General features: G+C 37.6%; 2 protein-coding genes and 1 long non-coding RNA gene across 7 annotated transcripts in view; 1 reads left to right on the top strand and 2 right to left on the bottom strand.

Moving 5' to 3' along the window:
* Positions 1-2531: 2531 nt before the first annotated feature.
* On the bottom strand, positions 2532-7127 carry rfk (riboflavin kinase). Its single transcript, XM_074637844.1, has 4 exons — positions 6739-7127; positions 5607-5758; positions 5004-5106; positions 2532-4823 (listed from the first exon to the last, which is right to left on the bottom strand). Exons 1-4 carry the CDS (start codon positions 6818-6820, stop codon positions 4651-4653), a joined length of 510 nt encoding a protein of 169 aa, XP_074493945.1. The 5' UTR covers positions 6821-7127; the 3' UTR covers positions 2532-4650.
* Positions 7128-14507: 7380 nt separating this feature from the next.
* LOC141769111 (uncharacterized) overlaps positions 14508-20695 on the bottom strand; it is a 47180-nt gene continuing 40992 nt past the window's right edge. For 3 of the 5 annotated variants that reach the window (XM_074637835.1, XM_074637836.1, XM_074637839.1), the window contains 5 exons: positions 20377-20508; positions 18970-19056; positions 18506-18604; positions 18132-18173; positions 14508-14827 (listed from right to left, as the gene is read on the bottom strand). In XM_074637835.1, coding sequence (XP_074493936.1) covers positions 14797-14827; positions 18132-18173; positions 18506-18604; positions 18970-19056; positions 20377-20508 — 391 coding nt within the window. In that variant the 3' untranslated portion in view covers positions 14508-14796. Of the gene's footprint in view, positions 14828-16268; positions 16302-18131; positions 18174-18505; positions 18605-18969; positions 19057-20376; positions 20509-20695 lie in introns of all 5 variants that reach the window. The other 2 variants (XM_074637837.1, XM_074637838.1) reach the window with 2 other exon arrangements.
* LOC141769113 (uncharacterized) lies at positions 17935-20508 on the top strand. The gene is made up of 2 exons (XR_012594265.1): positions 17935-19043; positions 19136-20508. It is a non-coding gene; the product is annotated as an uncharacterized LOC141769113 (long non-coding RNA).

Raw genomic sequence — 20695 nt, 5'->3', positions numbered from 1 at the left:
TGATTGGGAAGAAGAGTTTGATTTATTTTTTGAGTCACAAACCTCAGGGGAAATTGTGAATGTACTGACAATCATATTCATAGTTCGTGTGTGTTTACATTTTCTAGAATAAATAATTCCATTTGAAGAAAATATTCTATGTTTACTAGGGCTGTGTATTTGCAAGAATCTGGTGATACGAAATGTATCATGATAGAGTTTACGATTCAATATATTGCGATGCTGTAAGCAAGGCGATTATATTACGATTTTATTTTTTATCTAATTTTAGGAAAACTGTCATGTATAAAGAACACACCACCATATGTATAAAATCTCAGTAAAAAAGGTCATTTTTTATGCAATCAAAACAGTGGGATCTGCATTTATCACAGTCCCTGTAACATCCAACATCATAGCACTATGAGACAGCACATACACTGAGATTGCGCATATTTTGCAAATTAAATAAAGTACTGACTAAGTTGATCTTTGCATATAAACTATTAATTAAAAATGTATAGTTTTTGAGAATTGATTAAGTATCACAAAACATATGATTTTTGTTACCCCTATTGTTTACAACATGAAATGATGTAGTAGTTATTGTCCATTGATATTGCTTAGAGAAAAGACAATCTTACACAATAATACATTAATTAATTAAAATTTTTAGAGTTCGACACTTTATAAAACACAGTGACACATCACGACTACATTTCAGGACATTTAATTGCAAATTTTAGTCTGTTTTTAACAACCCAGTTTACTCCACATTTGGACAGAATGCTAATGTGCTTCATCTGTTTCTATATCATGTGTTTAATTTGTATAATATGTTTCTGTTGTAACATTCCTGTCAGTACTTTCTGTGTTACACTGTCTTTGTTTAATTTGTAAACTGGACTTTGTATCACACTGCTGGAGTCACGTCCAAATTCAAAGCAAACTTTGCAATGAAGTACAATCTGATGTGTAACCCTGTGTGGTACTGTTTGGATCTGTTCAGGTTAGTTTACACAGAGAGGAACATCTTTTCTCAGTGGTTGCATCTTGTTTAGGCCACAGTGAAATGCTGGCACCTGCATGTGTGCAGATTACTGTTCAAAATATTGTAGAAAGGTGCAGGAGAAGTGATTTTGTGGGAAGATTTTCTTTCTGTGAAAAGTGTGAAAAGTAAATAATTAGGATCTTTCTGTACTTGGTTTAGGTGAAATATGCTGTGAATCATTTATTCATAATAAAGTTGGATGTTGTGAGTGTGCACTCTTGATGAAAACATATCATTGTAAGAGCTGTAACTGGTTCCTCATCTGTGTCACAAGGGGTTGTTATAAGATCACATTTCCATGCTTGTGGTATACACCTATCGGCCATAACATTAGGACAGCATGGGCACCCTGACCGGTCTGCGGCTACGCAGCCCCATACGCAACAAACTGTGATGCACTGTGTGTTCTGACACCTTTCTATCGGAACCAGCATTAACTTTTTCAGCAATTTGAGCTACAGTAACTCTTCTATTGGATTGGACAACACGGGCCAGCCTTCGCTCCCCACGTGCATCAATGAGCCTTGGGTCTGACTGTTGTCGGTTCACCGGTTTTCCTTTCTTGGACCACTTTTGGTAGGTCCTGACCACTGCAGACCGGGAACATCCCACAAGAGATACAGTTTTGGCGATGCTCTGACCCAGTCGTCTAGCCATCACAATTTGGCCCTTGTCAAAGTCGCCCATTTTTTCTGCTTCCAACACAAAGTTCAAAGTTCAAAATGTTCACTTGCTGTCTAATATATCCCACCCACTGCCAGGTGCCACAGCAAGAGGGTCTCAGGTTCAAACCCGGCTTGCGGCCCTTCTGTGTGGAGTTTACATGTTCTCCCCATGTTGGCGTGGGTTTTCTCCGTCTTCGTCCCACAGTCCAAAGACATGCAGTTTAGGTTAATTGTTGACTCTAAATTGCCTGTAGGTGTGAATGGTTTTCTGTCTCTATGTGTCAGCCCTGTTATAGTCTTACCAGATACATTATCAGTTCTAATTTGAAAAAATTACAGGGAAATGTGGTTTATTCTTAACACCCACTTCCTCTCTGCTTGTGCTGAAAAAAATGACATTTACAGAAAATGCGACCCTTAAGAAAGCATATAATTAATAATGTATATAGGAGCACATGTAAAGCAATCTTACAGGAATTTGCTTAACTTTTGGTATTTGATGGTACATTAGTATTAAGGGGGAAACAACAGGGGAGAATGTAAGTGCTGACATTTTTTTTCTATTTTATTACACATTTTTTAAAGAAATTATTGAAATATTAGTAAGTAATGTTATGTGTGAATATTTTCTGACACTGATATTAGGACAATAATTCATCCAATGATGTCAGAGTCCCAAAAAGATCCCTTGGCGGCCAAAAACTTAAAAAAGACCAGCCATGTGAATATCTTTTCATATTTTATCCTGTTTTTTATGCTTTACGAATTAAGACTAAATTATATTTCCATTGCATCTTACCCTAATGTGTGGAAATAACAAAATGGACAAATACATGTATTTTGATAAAACTATTTATTTGATTAAATTACAGATAAAACAAGAATGAAAACATAAAAGAGGTGTTGAACCGTTAACTCTACATGCAGTAACCCTGGTCCCTGTGTAAACTAGAATAAGGGTAACAAATGAGCCTGGAAAACATTTGACCCTCCTGCAGCAATGCAGGGGGGCCAAAATGTTAATTTTATGAAAATATCCCCTCTAGAAATCTTTTACAGGTTTGAAGAAGCAGCATCATCATTCAAAGTTACAGTGAGATTCCTTTTGTACATTAAGTGCTTTAGAGGATGAATAGATAATGCAGCATTCAACATGACAGGAAAGCTTTTTACAGCAGTGAATTTGCTTCCTGTATTGATTCTTTCATTCCCGGTCAGTAAAGAAACTAAACAAACAAAAACTACCAGACTGAGAATAGGAAGGTACCTGCTAAGCTCTTCTCCGGAGATGAACATTGCTACTGTTGCATGAATAGTGTCAACATTCATAAATTGCAGTCATATCTTTTACTCCCTAAATAACACTTTAATAAACTAAAATACAATACAGACTTAAAATCCCAAATCACATAGCTAGACTCATACTTCATTCATTTAAAACAATTATTTACAGAAGTTCAAAACAACTTTACACGCTTGTAGTTGTATTTTAGAAGGTTTCGTATCATTTTTCTTGGTAAAAGCTAAAAAGGTGAAGGCACACACACACAGACCTAAAACCCTGTAAAGCGCTAAAATTTTTTGAATATTATTTTTGATAAAATTTTAAGACCTCATGAAACAAAAAAATAAAACTATTATATGTAGATATTAAGATTATGCATATTGTAGGGTTTTTCACAAATTAATAGTGTAGATTTGAGTTCACACACTTCAGACTGTTTCCCTTTGTAAATATCAGCAGGGTACAGGAGCTGTGGACCTTATACTTCACCCCATATCACCTATCAATGTTTTACTATCCATAACAAACCCACAGAGACAAACAGAACGTAGGTCAAAGCGTCAAGCCAGCTGCAGTGGAAAAAAACGCCAAAACGTAACCGACGTGCATAAAAACGTGCTTATTCAGCTTTAGTGTTCCTCGGATCATCTATATTTCTCTATCGGCTGATGATGGAAAGATATTTAGTGTCAAGAGAGTACCGCTCAAATCCAGAGGATGAATATGTTGAAATTATTTCAAAAGCCTATCCCTTAAAATGTGTTTTTGTACACATTTCATTTAACAAATAACCATTCTCTAAGTTTTTTTCTGCAAAATGCGTCATAAACACTGAATCAAAGGCCAATATAATAGGGTCATTCTTTTTTTAGGGCAGTAATAAAACAGTACAGGGTTTGTGTCGCACTGGAAGAGAGAGATTTTCTCGAGAGGAAAATGAGTGGAAAGCGAGAATAATTTAAAAACAAAATTTAAATAATTCACAAACAAATCTCCCGTCTTCACACAGATGCCTTGTATTTAGCCACATTGTTGCATAAAGTTATCTAACGGTGCGGCCAGTGTTTTTTTTTTACAGATAATAATGCCCAAACGTTCTTTCTAACCACCTGACACAGAAACAATTCTCGACCTTGGCTAGATAGTGTTCACAGAGTTGAGTTTACGGTCCATTTGTGTCTTTTGTTATATACATATTAAAGTATTAGAAAATGTTGTGGTCATCCTCATCCTAAAGTTTGAATTTTCGGTACCTTCTCACATTAAAGATTCAAAATATACAGCAGGACCAGTGAAACCAAAGAAATTCATACACAGGTATGTTCTTAGATGAGTCAATCTGGAGTGGATATACTGTATACAAATAAACATCTATTAAGTGATTGGCTGTCTTCAAGAAACCGATACAGGAAGTTAAACAGCTGAGACACATTGAGAAAATAAAAGAAAAATACCATAAAAAGAAGATTGGTTGTATATGATTATGTCTATGTGCAGCCATGGCGACGCCTAAGAGATCTCACAAGGAGGCTGTGCATTTTAATGAGTGCATACACCTGTGTGTATATTGAAACATCTGTGTTTGTCTGATATATGTGTGTGTGTGTGTGTGTGTGTGTGTGTGTGTGTGTGTGTGTGTGTGCACAAAGTGCTACAGTCACAGCCAGCTGTCAGTGACCGTTCATAATAGTCTGTGATGTGGATGCGGTGGTGGGGGGCAGAGCCGGCGACGAGCTGAGAGCACTGGTGAAGAAGTTGTCTTCTTTCAGTTTGAGATGCTCTGGGAGCTCCAGTTTGGCCTTGGCCTCCTCAATGTCATTGTTTATGGCTGCAATGAGCGCTTCTGTTAGGAAAAGAAACGAGAGAGAGAGAGAGATGAAGACATGCAGATAATAAGTCAGGTGCAAAGAGAATAACGAGTGACATCAAATCTGGAGGCATAGGAAATCTTAGACCTTTGAGTGCAGGCATACCAAAATGGGAGCATGTGAGAGTGTGTGTGAGAGTGAGAGAGGTGTCTTACCAAGTGAGCTGTAGCTTCTCTCTGGACGGATGTAGCCCACCATGACAACACTGAGAATCTCCCCATAAAAGTCCTCTTTGAATGTGTGAATCACATGGGTCTCCTAGAATAAAAAAACAAAACATGTATTCTTTAGAAGAGTGCTGCGAGTGTCAAATGTAGTGTACTGCATTTATCTTGTTGCATTTTATTTTATTGAGCAGTTTTTTCTTAATTTAAATATGTTTTGTCACACTGGGAAATTTGATTCCCACAGTGTAACCGTACCACCACTGCCTTTAAACCCTGGATTGTCAAAGACTATTTAACATCTATAAACAGATTTGCAATGTGCCACTTTCTTTCTGACTAACACTGGGTTCACATTGGAAACGGAAGCGCCGCGATTTTTGGAGAAGAGCTGCTCGCATCCTTTCGGCGTCCACATAAACAAATTGAGCTGTTCACACCGGACGCGCCGTGCCACGGAGCTCCACGGTCGCTCGCGATCTTCAGCGATACCTGTTGTGAACTGCCAGGCTTTGGCATGCGCTACGATTGACACAGCGCGGCGTAAAAACACCTTTGCAGTGAATGCTGCTTTGCTGCTTTTCTTGTACTGACCATGGACTTCTTGGTGTTTTTGTAGTAAGGGTTCCAGCCAATGCTCATCACCATCTTGTAGACATCCCCATTACTGACGCAGGCCCAGCCATAGTAGATCCCTGTGCCGATATCTGCTGGAAGATGTTCCACCACTGAGTCAGGGAAGTTGGCTGGAGATGGGAGAGAGAGAGAGAGAGAGAGAGAGAGAGAGGGAGGAAGAGTCAGAGGAAGGAAAGAAAAAGTTAGTGTCTTGTTCAATGTCACCTCAAAACAGATGAGATATTTTGAAACCACAGAAATCTATTTAGAGAAACATTTTAACTGGTTGTTAAGATAACAAAGGCGAGAAATTAATCCACAAAATGTTTTTTTCATATTGTTAGAAATTAATTTGCTACAGTGGGTAACACACTGGGAACATTTGGCAAATGTTTTCACTATTTAGAGGCTCTGTGTGGTTAGACACAAACCTCTTCTGTAAAAGCTGTTATTATTTGCTTAAAAATGTATTTTTTTATTTATATTCAATGCATGTGTGTGTTCCCTGCTGTGGGATAAATCAAGCAACCTTTCTTTGTTTAAAAGAGATCTTCATGAAGTGAGTAGAATGTGTTATAATCCCCATATGATTTACAGTAATTACAAAAAAGGGCAATTTGGCAACTTACCATATGGTTTGACAATTTTCATTTATTCTATACTCATTTGCGTCCGTTCACTTTTATTTAGATATGACGTCACTACGTATTTCTGGAAACAAGCCATATAGTAACAGAAAAAGCTATAATTTCGGTAAATAAGAGTTGTTGTTTTTTTATCATCGGTCAAGTTCCGTCACTCAACTCACATCTAACACTGCTGCTGTCACAAAAAAAACGATTGTTGCGTAAAAATGTGTCGTCATCAACGCTGTTCAGCGTTAAACCGGTAACTAAACGTCTCTTTAACGGTCATGAATGATCAGTTGATCAGTCGAATCATCCGGGCGGACGTTAAGGTAACCATGACCACAGACTGACGGACGTTAAGGTAACCATGACCACAACAGACTGCCAGTGTCATAACTACCTACCGTCGCTCCGCTTCACTCTGACCTGACGTTACCTTACGTAGCAGCTCAGCTAACGTTACTTAAAACAGATTAACTCACCTGTGGGGATCCCCAGCTCTTTGCTTCCTCTCCCGAAGCCTCGGACGACCTCTCCCCGGCAGAAGTACGGAAGACTCTTCATGACTAGCTCCCTGACAACAGCTGGCTATATGGACGTTAGAGAGAATGACCTCGAACAACACCAGGAAGTCAGACTGTAGCACTACTGGCTGAGCTAGCTACTGTTAGCTTCAATAGAGGCACCTTGTTGTTAAAACGGTTTAATCCTAAAGCCTGTCGTTGTGCGGGACTCGAGAGAAGACGGTGCTTCGGTTTCACTTCGGTTAGGTCCACTCACTCACAGTATGACGGTGAGAATGAAGTCCTAGTGCTCAAAGGAGGTACATGTTACATGTGTTGTACACATCTGCCTCTGTTAACGCTGACGTTTGTTCACGTCATTGACCGCGTGACCAAAGTTGGGAGTAGTGATGTGTCGGTCACGAACGAGTCGGTTCAAAGAGCCGGCTCTTTTAAATGGTAAATGGACTTGCATTTATATAGCGCTTTTCTAGTCTTCCGACCACTCAGAGCGCTTTACACTACATGTCAGTATTCACCGATTCACACACACATTCATACACTGATGGCAGAGGCTACTAAGGTGCCGACTTTGCCCATCAGGATCTAATCTAAATACTCATTCACACACCGATGGCTATGCCTTCAGGAGCAATTTGGGGTTAAGTGTCTTGCTCAAGGACACATCGACATGTGACCCGGTACAGCCTGGGATCAAACCACCGACCTTCCGATTGGTTGAAAACCTGCTCTGCCCTCTGAGCAACAGCCGCCCTTTAAGTGAACGATAAGAGCTGGCTCCCGCCTGAGAGACGTTTTTTTTTTTAATTAATTCAAGGCAGAATGATAGGACGATCTTCTCCGCGCGCCACGGGCACTTCATGCACTGACTGTGACTGAATGTTGTGTTAATGACGTCCGTGCGACCAATCAGGTGATGACAGACAAGGATCATACCATCAAGCAGGGAGGGGCGGGGATGCGCAGCGTGCTGACGGTCTACAGGTACAGAGCAGGAGGAAGAGGATGAGAGAAAGAGAGAGAGGTGTGGTGCGCCAATAGCAGACAAGATGAGTGACAGTCGGAAACGAAGCAGCATGTAAAATTATGGTATTCAGGAAATTATAGGGTTTAGTACACTTATATTGAATAATTTAAGTGATATATGTGCAAACATACGAATCAAAAATCAAAACTGCGCTAAATTTGGCTGAATCATGAACAGGCAGAAGTGGTAAAACGAAGAGCCGTTTGGGAACCGAAAGAGCCGGCTCTTCTTGGTGAGCTGAGCCAAATGATCTGGCTCACTAAAAGAGCCTTAATTCCCATCAGTAGTTGGGAGTCACGCGTTGCGTTCAGAGGTTGTAGGAAATAATTAATTACAAAACGAGGCATTCACTGACTCATTTTAGGGAAATACGACGCAGATTTTCATCTGGATGTTTGTGGTGCCCTTGGGTGATGGGAATGCACGGCAAGTTCAAAGTTTACTATCGTTTCTTAATAATAAGAATAAGAACATTTTATTTGTGAGCGCCTTTCAAGTCACCCAAGGATACTTTACAGATAGACAGTCAATGCATAATAATATATATATATATATATATATATATATATATATATATAGATAGATAGATAGATAGATAGATAGATAGATAGATAGATAGATAGTAACTTTATTGATCCCGAGGGAAATTCTAATTTCCAGCATCACAGTTCCATAGTGCAAAACATGTTAGTAAAAAGGCAGTAAAAAAGTTAGTAGTGCAAAGTACAAAAAAATATACCAGATATAAAAATACAAAGCGATGAAGAAAACTGTTAAAACTGAATATAGTGCAGGGTAACTGCTGTGATACACGACTATTAAAAAAGTGAATATAGTGCAAAAGAGACTGTTAAAAATGAGTATAGTGCAGGGTAACTCCAGTAGCTTAGTCTATGAAAGTATATAAATAGATGACAGTGGAAAAGAAATATATATATTTATAAAGAATAAATAAAATGAAATATCAACAACAATAGTAATAGAAGATAAAGTAATACATTCATAATGAGCACATTACGAAGCACCAGGAAAGGCAGATCTAAAAAGGTGGGAAAAAGGGTATGATCCTTTGGCTTTTGAATCAAACCACACGATGGCGACATGAGGACTATCTTTTCCCAAACACCCAAACCACTGTCTATTACTCCACACAGAGTAACTGGAAACAACAGCTTTGTTTGTTAAGGTAGCCTCTGTCAGTTTATATCTGAGATAAAGGAAATTGCTAAAGAAAGAAAATAATGACCAAACTTATGAGAACAACATGAGTAACAAAAAATAACAAAATATGCTTATAATCAGTAGTGTTAGTTAGCCGATAGTTTAGTAAAAGTTAAACAACTTGTTTTAAAATCTATTTGGACATAAAAGTACAGTTTTAGAAATGAAAACAGATTGTTACAACTTCAACATATAGTTACTTTTAAAGGGGAAATGGAAATCGCAAAATAAAGTGAGGATGACTTTTCTTAGCAGAAAATTCTCAGCATTCTCAGTTTACCAATTTAAGCTTTACGACTACAACAGCTGACTAAATAAAATACTCCAAAATGTTAGCCTGGTTTCAGACCTCTGAACCATCGCCCACACCTCAGATTTGTTCAGCAATACAAAAAAATTGAATTAAGTGAAATTAAATGGCAATTCAGTCTGATGATCATGCTACCAAAATGTACTAGTGAACAAAAAAGCTATTCAGTCAGCTCGATCATCAGTAAGTAAATGCAATTTAACTTTTTCACCCAATAAGCCCTGGGTTACCACAGACATGAAAGATAATTTGTAGAGAACAAGGAGTACATTATGTATGTTCAGAGAGACTTTTACATTGAGGAGAGGAATTGACTGAATCTGGAAGAACGAGTCAACATCATTCTTGCTTGCTAAACTCCAGATTATAGCAAAGCTCATCAACTGATCCCACCAGAACGCTCTCAACAGCATTGCATCTTTAATTGCACAACATAATTCAGTGTCAGTATGTGCTGTTGCCTGTAACACTTTTGAATTGTGTTGTATAATGATTATTATAACCTCCATTTGAGACACTGCATTAGACCTATATTGTTTTGTCTCCATATGCTATTTGACCCCTGTATATAGGCTATACTGTTAAAGTGGGGATGCTATTCAGAAATGTAATTGTAAAACAAATCTGTTGGGTTGGGTTTGGATTGTGCATGTTAGAGCTGATCATTCTGAGGACACCTTATCTGTTCCTTTTATTTAGAGCTTGAAGCTGAAGTTGGGAACTTTGACTGACTACTATTGAGTACTGTCAGGATATAGTGACAGTTTTATAAAAAAATACTTTTTATCATATTTGCTCAAAGTTACCAACTGCAGCTTTCAGGGCTCCCCTCAAGTAAGCAATTAAGTCAAGTCAAACACTTTTTAGAATAATTCATCATAGGTTATAACAGTGATTGGTAAAGTCCAGTTTGTATAATATAAATCATTTTTATTCACTGGTCTAAATTTATTTTTGTTTTTTGCAAATGATGTAAACAACATTGCTTCGTCAACTTCTTATAAGCCCCATGAGTTACCACAGACATGAAAGAGAATGTGTAGAGAACAATGAGTATGTTAAGTAATATGTTATGATATCATAATCAACACCTGACCAGAAGTATAACTGTGTCCTAAAACCAAAATTCTAATGAAACGGGCTATACTATTCTATAAAAGGAGAAAATTAAGTTGTAACATATATATACTGTATATATTTAATTATTTGCTTTTTATTATATTTGTAAAAAAAATTGTGTCTTGCAAGGCATTCATTTGTTGCCAAATATGTCAATTGTTTTACTTCATTAAAAATGTGTTCCATCTCAAAAGTTTTTTCATAAGTATACCAATAGTTTAATTTTTAAAAATCTACTTGACTAAACATAAAAGTACAGTTTTAGAATGTATTCATTTCACCTTAGAAGGCTGATTTAATTTTCCTTTTGTTGCTTGTGTTTTCAACGTGGTATCATTTTTGATTGTCTGTTCATTGAACTAGGATCATTTCTAGTTAATATATGTCAGCATTATCTATATGGAAACATGAACTTTGCTTTATGGAAATCCTATGTTTGGCTAATGGATGTGTTCATAACACTCTTATCTTGTTTCCAGGGGCAATAACATATGGAGTGACTAATCCGCCTGGATCCATAATGACAGGAACTTATCTACACAGTAACTAGAACATCACCTTTACTGTGCCAGAGGACAAAGCCTCCATCAGACATTTTGAGCTTAGCTTTCAGAATTAAATAATTCTATATTAGAGATAAAACAGCTCAGCAGTGCATATTGTTGTAATGATTCAGTTATGCTGATAAAAAATAAAAAATAAATCAGTGAGTCTAAAGAATTATAAAGACTAAGTGCAGCTGGACTATATAAAGAATTCACACTGGAAAAGTAGTTTTTCTCTCAAATAATGAAGCTAATAAAACTAGGCTGGCTCCTTCTGCATCAATGCAACCCAAGACTGCAAGTGTGTCGCTTTAAACTACAGGTTTCAGTAATTGTAGAACTGTGAGCTATTGTCTTAATGTAATTAATTTAACAGAAATCAATATTTGTTTGTTGTTGTGTATTGAGGACTTCCCTGGCTTACTCCATGGTAGTGCATCATAAGGTATGTAGCCTAAATTCAAAGAAACTTTAAAAATAGTGTAGTAGGTCTAAACAATTTACTGTACTGTACTGGTGAAGTGACAAGTACATGAGGTGTTTGTGTACCCAGATTGTAAAGGCGAACATGTCAGGGGAATATGTGTGTTTGGTTTTGGAGACCTGCGCCGGATACTTGTACAGCATCACCTCTTTGCCAATAACTTTGATGCAGACACAGATCCCATTTCTGTCAACTGCTTGGAGAAGTATCTGAGACAAAAGGCACTAACGGATAGCTTACTGTGTATACTAGCTTATATTAGGTTTAATATAAGAATATCAGAATGAGAATAAATTTGTCTGTCCTGCAATTATGTGACGATTTGATAGCTTCAAAAGCTATTTTAATTATCTTTTGCTTCAGATAATCATAAATATAAAAAAGATAAATAAAATAAAAAATGTTCAAGATGTATTTAAAATTATTTATATTTGCAGTGTAATAAAGGCCAAAGTGATAAGAAAAACACAAATACAATAACCTTAGTGGTAATATATTATTCAGTTATATTGCTGTTAATCTCACAGTACATCTGCTAATTTAATAGCAGTCCATCAGTAGGTTAATTAAGAACCCAGAACTAAGAAGCCCAGATGCTAGTTAGGTTTTTGGATGTGCATATGTATAAAATACATGCAGGTAAAACCAACAGGAAACCCCTCTTCAGCGACTTGGGAGAAGATCTATTTTCCAGTAAAACAATGACACCAAACGTACACAGGAATGACTTCAAAACAACAATGCCAATATTACTCTTTTTCACCCACAGTCCCCCATGCAACCTGATCGAGCTTGAGCAGGTGCGTAAAGAAGAACAGGAAAAATGTGCAGTGTCCAAATGTGTAGTTGATACATGATTCCACATAGACTGAGGGCAAGTTGCTGCTGCAAAAGGACTTAAAGGAGTTGATACTGTGCTTTAATATGTAATAATATTATTTATAATAGAAATAAAGATAAACCTAAAATCAGGTGGTTGTACAACAGAGATGTATTACGTAAACAAATAAGACTAGTTATCAGGCGAAAAGGCTAGTCTGTAAAAAGACAGGATTTAGACTCTGGAGCAGCTAAAGGCCTAAACCAGCAGATCTGAGACCTTTTTTTGATTATTATGCAAGGAGCAAAGTGTTTATTGTGGTGTATGGCATACTTTTTGAAAAGACTGCTGAGGAGGTACACATCTTTATTGAAGTAAAACATTTGACATATTTTACAATAAATGCAAGCCACAAATAAATGCATACAAATATAAGAAAAAGCAAATAAAATAGACACACCTCAACCTGCACAGTACGCCCTCTCTATACTGTATCACTCTAACCATCACTCTTCATCACTCCAACAATCTCACACACACACGCACACGCACACGCACACGCACACGCACACACGCACACACACACACACACACACACACACACACACACACACACACACACACACACACACACACACACACACACACACACACACACACACACACACACACAACCAAGACAAACAGGACTAACATTACATTGGTACACAATTCTGCTTTTGGCTGAGTAATCAGATATCAGAGTAATTTCAAACTGTAGCAACTGAAAGCATGCAACACAGCTACTGATAACTACGGTGGTCCTGAGAGCTCAACACACTGCAACTTAAGATAACACATGTAGACAAAACATACAGATTCAGAAACGCCCTGCAAAAACAGAAAACACCAGCAAATACAGAAGACTTTGCTGAAATCTGTAGCTTGTTTCTATGTTTGCAGCATGTTTGTGTTTACTTGTTTTTTCTCATTTCGCTGCTCATGTGTTGTCAAATTCATGTATTCTGAATTTGCTCGTGTTTTGTCTTTTTGCACATGTTGCAGTGCACTGAGCTCTCCGCTCTCGTCATTAAATAATGTAGCAAGTACTTTCACAGTGACATACAGTGTTAACAGCCAAATTGTAGCCTTTTAAAGATTGTATGAGCTGTTGAGTGAGCTGTCGACATAAAAAAAAAATCCACAGGAGTCCCTCACATCATCAGAAACTACTCAAAAACCGGCTTGGCCATTCTGTTTCATGCCATTACAAACAAAACAGACATGTACAGTACAAAGATACCTTTGAGTGTGGATTTTGTAAACTTTGACTACGTAAAATTACAGTCTAACTCAAATGTGTCAAACTCAAGGCCCACTGGCCAAATCCGGCCCCTCGCAAATTTTGACCCCCCATATCAATTTAGGTTCTCAATAAAGTTTAGCTCACCTATTGTCTGCACAGCGTTCCCCATAGCTACACCAAACACACATACGTGCCTCCACTGTCTGCAAGCTACAGAATGGCACATCTTTAGGGTTTTATGTGTCACTGATTCCATGCCAGAAGGCTAGGCAGATTGGGAGATGTAAACTACATGATCAAAGATCTTTTACTTAATTTTTTTTATTAAATGCCCCACACAACCATTGAGTTGTCATATTCAGGCCTGTGAAACAGGTTGTTGTGAGTTGGCTGTAGCCTACTTGTGAAAATGTATTAAGAATGCATGCTCAACTAAATGCTGATTAACTTTTTTTTTAGGGCTTTATGGAGTAAATTGTATGTGAGAGGACATTGTATTTCTATTTTTTTCAATTAAAAAAAGCATGTCAAAAAACTATACATATATCCGGCCCTTATTGTGATTCTCATTTCCCAGTGTGGCCCGTAGTGAGACTGAGTTTGACACACCTGAACTAGAGTATCCCTTAACATTACAGTCTATTGACAGAGCTACAGCACAGTAACATCCCAAATAAACGAAACACAAGTGTTTATTTGTGAGCAGATGGGCTGTATTGCAACTTATGTGTTTAGTTATTAGGTGAAAGAGTCATCAGAGAATCCACACTTATTATTACCATGGGTTACTGACAGGGTATAGATTAATACATGAATGTAAAAAGCCAGTTAGTAATTCCTCCAATGTGAATTACATGAGAATCAAAGTCAAATTAAAAATTAAGTCAAAGAAAACAAAAGCTTCGGAATGGGGGGACACAATCAAGTGCTGTGTAATGTACAGTAATACAGGATAAAGCATCTTCCCTTCAGCACAGTGTCAGTCTCTGCACTGTAAATACAGTATTATGTTCAGCACTCTCCTCAATGAACTGCCAGATGATTTGCACCACAGCATCTTCCTTTTTAACCCATTGCTAGTTGTTGGTGTAACAACTATGTGCCGCACACATCATGCTGCAGGCTGGCTTATATTCAGATATGCCGCGGTGGAGTACAGCATAGTGCAGGGAGAAGATAGGCAGCAGCCAGGCGTCTTGCAACTGTCAAACAAAAGAGCTCCCCTTCCTGTCGGCTCTGAGTGGGAGAGAAGATGAGAGAGAACGAATTGTAGTGCATCTTTGTCATCGAGGCATTGGAATTAAACATTTAAAGCAGAGGGATTGACAATGAAAACTGTACCATATGTGAGAAATAACAACAGTAGTCAGATCATAAACTGCTCTGCAAAACTAAACTAGACTTGTTGCAGATGCACACATTTAATGACCGTAACTGAAATGGGACAGGAGATATGCCTATTTAGAAGAAGAAGAGAAGAAGGAAGGCACTATATTAATCCCAGAGGGGAAATTCAATTTTAATTTACATTCTAACTATACATTACATTAGTTTCTGTTAACGGAACAGTGAGTAACAAGTAGGGGGATCTATTGGCAGAAATGGAATATAATATTAGTAAGATATAATATGTTTTCTTAAGTGTATAATCACCTGAAAATAAGAATCGTTTTCGTTAGCTTAGAATGAGCCGTTTTTATATCTACATAGGGAGTTGGGAAACTCAGGCAAGATGGTTAAGGTTTGGCATTGACCTTGAATAGTAAAGGTTAGGATAGGTCGTCGGGCAGCGAGTCTTTGCCAGATTTAGCAATTTGCGGGTTCTAGACACGACCCATACGGAGCAGGTCCTCTCTCCACGGAGCCGGGTGGCCTCCATGTTTCTACATTAGCCCAGAACGGACAAACCAAACACTTTTCCAGCTTGGGCCGCAGTCGATAACGTTACTCCACTCAAGAAACGGGAAACACCTGTGGTCTTGAGGAGCTGCAGTATTCGTTTCTGCAAAAACTGCAACTTCCACTGTACATTCACTTGATATTATTTCATTCCTCATTCATAAAAAACAGATTCATTCACTACAGCAGGCACCATGGGTTTGTAATAGTAGTAGTTACCTCACAGCCAAGCATTTACTAACTACTACTACTACTAATAGTCTTTGTTAGTCATGGAAAGCACTATCTCCAATGAAATGCTAGCATGAACATGTTTGGGGATACCCTCTGTGAGGACAGCAAACCAGCAAGAGAGAAGTGAAAATTGTTTATTGGTCCACTGCAGGGAAACTAGCCTGGAAATATCTGAAGTTATATCCGTTCAATGTGAATGTATTGTAAAATATACAGTTAATATGAGATGATTTCCTATTGTTTTTCTCTAGCAAGTCAGTGCCTGTATGTGTCCATGTAATCAGTATTTTATCAGACACCCTGCACAGGTTTAGTTGACTAGATCAGATATTAGAGCAATCAGGTTATTCTGTGTTTAAAAATTAAAAAATGCAGAGCTAAAGAGATCCACAGGGATTTTTGACATGGCAAACTGGACAATACCTCTTTTAATATGGGTATTTTTTCCCTGTTCATTAAATATTGACGCAATATTCAGCCATCATTTCTTTCTTTGTCTCTGTTAAATTCACTCGCCGACAGAGAACAATGGCCCACTACTTACTTAGCTGTTGTGTCTTGCAATTCTGTATCCAGTCTGGTTTAGCATTGGGTTGGAAGGCAGAGAGCAAAGGTTAGTGAGGGAGGTAAACAATAAAGTGACAGGGGGCGCCCATATTGTCAGTACACATGCAGTTGCTGGGGATTAGTAGCCTGTATCCACACTGCCATAGGAGGGTGAATGGAAGGAAAGGAAAACAAGCATCAGTGCTCTAAAGTGGGAGTGTTCAAGGTCAAAGGAGTGGGCCACAGATGCACTGCAATGCATGGGGAGCAATAATTTCCCAACAATAAACCAGTCAAAAATATCCAACATTTTAAACAGTTAACACTTTATCAACAAGCACTGGGTCTGGGTCAATCTCTAGTTTTCAGACTCAAGACATGGCCCCTTAGATGATGGATAGGGTTAAAGTTAGAGTTAGATAGCTGTCATTCTTCCAGTCTATTTCCACCAAAGCATCAGCAAGTGTGTTTGTGAGTGTTTTAGGCAGCCTGTGAGCTGACAACAGACTCTTTTCTCTTTATAGATTGTAGATCTAGATAGAAATGGCTGAATAGGAAGTAATCATAAACAGGGGCGGGCTTTACCGTGCAACTGTCTGGGACTCCAACTAAAAGGGCCCTGAACGGTTATACAGTTATTATGATGTTTGGATATGAATAATATTGAATTATGTTACTATTCTAACTCATTGTACCCTGAAATAACTTAAAAATATGCAACTCAACTGTATACTACTTACTGTGTACTTCTACTTCAGAGGAAAACATTGTAGTACTACATTAACCTGACAGAGAAATGTTACTGATTACGTTGTTCATATTTGACTAACAAAATATAACAATTAAAATACGATGCATTATTATTTTATTAAAACTATCCAGCATCATATAAAAACTGAAAGCTCCACCTTGAACAGACGTTAAGTACATTTAAGTACATTGTGCTGATAATACTTCTCTTTCACTCTTCACTCGAAGTAAACATTTGAATGCAGGACTTTTACTGTGCGGTATTAATAGTTTTACTATTAATAGTTAATAGTTTTACTTCCCAGTTAGAGAGGGTAGGTAAAGCAAGACAGCGTTTGCCTGGGGTCCCCAAATCACTAAATCCACTCCTGATCATAAAAATCATAAAACATATTTAAAAGATTGTCCTCACCAGAAAAAACAACAACAACAGAATTTGTCATTTGTTCAAAAGTAGTCTTGTACATGACTGTCCTCTCAGTAGCAAAGAAGTGCGACGTTTTAGCCCTGCAGGTTATGAAGGCTATCTTTCTTTAACCTTAACCAACTCGTTTTAATTTTCGTAAACTTGGCCATACCTTAAAGCCACTATGTGTTTTTTTACTTTAATGCAATCTGGTGGTGGTATCGATAAAGCTACAGGCAACAATGTACACTGCTACCATGATGACTTAGTTTTAGTATTTGTGGTTACTGGCCCTGCTTTTTGCAAAAAAATGCTTCATGCTAATAGTTGTAACTCATCTCACTGAAAGACCGGTATTGACGATAACCGTGATATTTAAAAATGAAATATTGATATCAGGTTAATAATACATACTGTATATGATAATATTTTGTAAATAATCCAGCACCTCTTAAATAATTTTATATACTGTATATACAGTTATGGTTACAGACTCTCCACGTCAACCAGTTTACAGAGACAGCCACGTCACTGAGACAGATTGAGAAAATCAATATCTGGCTCATTTTATGTTGGATAAGAAAACAGCCAAAGGTCAGTGAAAGGTTAGTCCTAGCATGAGAAAATTCAAAATAGCGTTGAAGGATTTTTCAGGGAAACATCTACACAACCAACTGATCAATACAGGCAGGTTAGGTGATTTACCTCATGCATGCAAATTTGTGTATACCCCTCTCCTCGTCATACCTTGGGGCAGAGTGAGAGATTTTTTTTTAGTCCACAAACAGCCGCTGGAAAAAAAAAGGTTCTACGACTTGTCTGTGCTTATTCGATCAAACAAGTTTTAGTTGACACATTAAACTGGCAAAACTGGAGTGGAGGAAGGGAGGCATGGTAGTTATTTTGATGGAATTGTTCACATTGTCACTCTATGCAGATTATCAAGAGAGGCTGTCACCAAAAATAGATAAAAAGGTTAAAACGTTTTCTGACAGAATAAAACAATAACAAGCTTTTTTCACACAAAGGGGAAAATGTGTTTAGATTCATATGTTACATAATGATACAGGCTTACTCACTTTACAATGCTGGGTGGAATGTGGACATACTCCATTGGGATGATTTCTCCAAGCTCCTGCAGACTGTTCACGTACTTGATCTTGCTGCTGAACTTGGAGCTGTAGAAAACAGAAATCATAAAGGTTTGTCTCAATGATGAGTAATGCAATGTGCATGTTATTGGCTCTTGGATTTCCAGTGTAATCAAATTGTCATCTTGGAAATGGTTAGCGCCATAAAGGGTATTGTATTTCAACTTGTGGTGGTGTCGAGTGCTAATAGATTACAAAGATGGGGATAGTGAAATACTATATCCCGGAAACAGTGATAGCATTGTGAGAATTCCTTTCCAATACGTACTGGTGACATGCATGGATGTAGTTATTGGTAGAGCTAAAAGTGCAATGTGTGCATTTTCTGAAATTAAAACCTGTAATGTACATCCTGTCCTGTGTGAATGTTACAGTAAGTACAACAATGAGACCTTATGAAGGGTCTGGTGATTCCCAGCAAAGTCCGTATGAACCAGGAAGGATGGACAATGATGAACATCTTAAGGTTTTTCTTCAGTCTGTGGGACGAGAGGAGAGGCAGAAGTGGTGTAAAAAGTTCAGTAAGAAAAATAGTAAAATCTTGATTAATACCTAAAGCTTATTCACTTATTATTAAGTATTAGTTATTATCAATTCCTCCTGGCAGGTATAGTGTAAAGTTGATGGGCAACGATAGGCAGAGAACTTGGTTTTTCACGGTTAATTTGTTCAGCTGAAGAAGATAAAAACAGCATGAGTAGTAGTTGAAATGAGAATGGTCACACACTGAGCTCTTATGATTTTATTGTATCACAGACTGCCATTTTATTTGAGTGTAAAACGTATACATTAATAAAGTGCCATCAAATAGTCCCACAATGGAGTGAGAAAAGTATTGTTTATGGTATGTACACTACTTTCTGTTGACAATCCCACAATGCAATGTGTTGCATTTTATCAGTGATGACTCAAAATGATGACTCATAAGTGTCAGAAATCTCAATTTTCTGCTCACTACGGAATGAACTACTGACTGTCTGTTATTTAGGGAGTAGTGAATGAGTGAACGAGGGATTTCTGGCGCTTGTAATCAGTTACTTCATTACAGTCAAAAAGTACAACTGAGTTCATCACACATTTGCTGCTGAGCATTAGACAGAAAAGGTTTATCCCAGTCAGATAGTTAGTAAGAATGTAGGATAGGTATGCCCCCTACTGGCCTATCTATGCAACTCTGTTGATGAATAGTGATGGGACTAATGTCCAAAATAGAAAAACAATCACCAAACATGTACTAGTTATGTCTTGCATCACAGTGAAAACATATGAATTTAAGCAAATCAGCAAGTTAAAATCTGTACGTATTAATGTAAGTTTGGCTGAGCAGGCATGACTTTATTCATTATACTCTTATTTATATGAACAAAACTTACACTCCGATAGTGAGTGAGTAGTCTTTTTTAAAGTCTCTCTTTAATCTAATGAGCACTTTAATAAAAGGTGTTGCAAAGGGGAAGATTATTTACTATTCACTTTACCCATACAAGCTTGTTTTTGATGTTTCTTTCTTTTTAATCAAACAAATGTATTTGAAATTCTTCATTACAGTCTGCTTTAGACATTTGCACAATGTACCAGTGTAATATAATGTAATTTAAACTCAATATCTATGTAATATGTAATCAAAACCAAGGACCCATGTTATAAGAGAGTAAATAGGTTTGGGGAAAAATAACAGTGGAGAGAGTGTGTGCCAATTGTGTGGTTCAATGTGGTGGCAAAATGGTTTGTGTGTGTTAACAGTTATACAATAGTAAAGTACATTACAGTTGCTGTGCACTTGTTTGTGTGAATATTACCTTCTGTCTATCATTTGGTAGCACTTTTTCATCCAGGTAAAGCCGGGCATCCTCCTGCGAGGTGTGGCGCCATTCAGGTAAACAATCATGTAATCTTCTGCCACCATTAGTTCCAACGTACTTATTACATACCTACACAGACAAAAGAAAAACTTTTCAACTTTGTAGCAACAGTTTGTTGAAGGCCCTTTGCGGGTTTCAACAGCACAATGCTTGCATGCACAAACAAAGGATCATAAAGAAGTGGTTTTCATTGTTTGGTGTGGAGGAACTTCACTGATTTGACCTCGACCTCATTTGACACATTTGGGATGAGTTG

The sequence above is a fragment of the Sebastes fasciatus genome, chromosome 6 (genome assembly GCF_043250625.1).
Source record: "Sebastes fasciatus isolate fSebFas1 chromosome 6, fSebFas1.pri, whole genome shotgun sequence".
Classification (NCBI taxonomy): domain Eukaryota; kingdom Metazoa; phylum Chordata; class Actinopteri; order Perciformes; family Sebastidae; genus Sebastes; species Sebastes fasciatus.
This window is presented reverse-complemented; position numbering and strand designations above follow the sequence as displayed.

Coding starts and splice junctions, on each gene's coding strand:
- rfk (XM_074637844.1), bottom strand. CDS start 6,820: ATGAAGAGTCTTCCGTACTTCTGCCGGGGAGAGGTCGTCCGAGGCTTC. Junction 5,759..6,738: donor AGAGCTGGGGATCCCCACAG/GTGAGTTAATCT, acceptor TCCCATCTCCAG/CCAACTTCCCTGACTCAGTG. Junction 5,107..5,606: donor AAAACACCAAGAAGTCCATG/GTCAGTACAAGA, acceptor TTTTTATTCTAG/GAGACCCATGTGATTCACAC.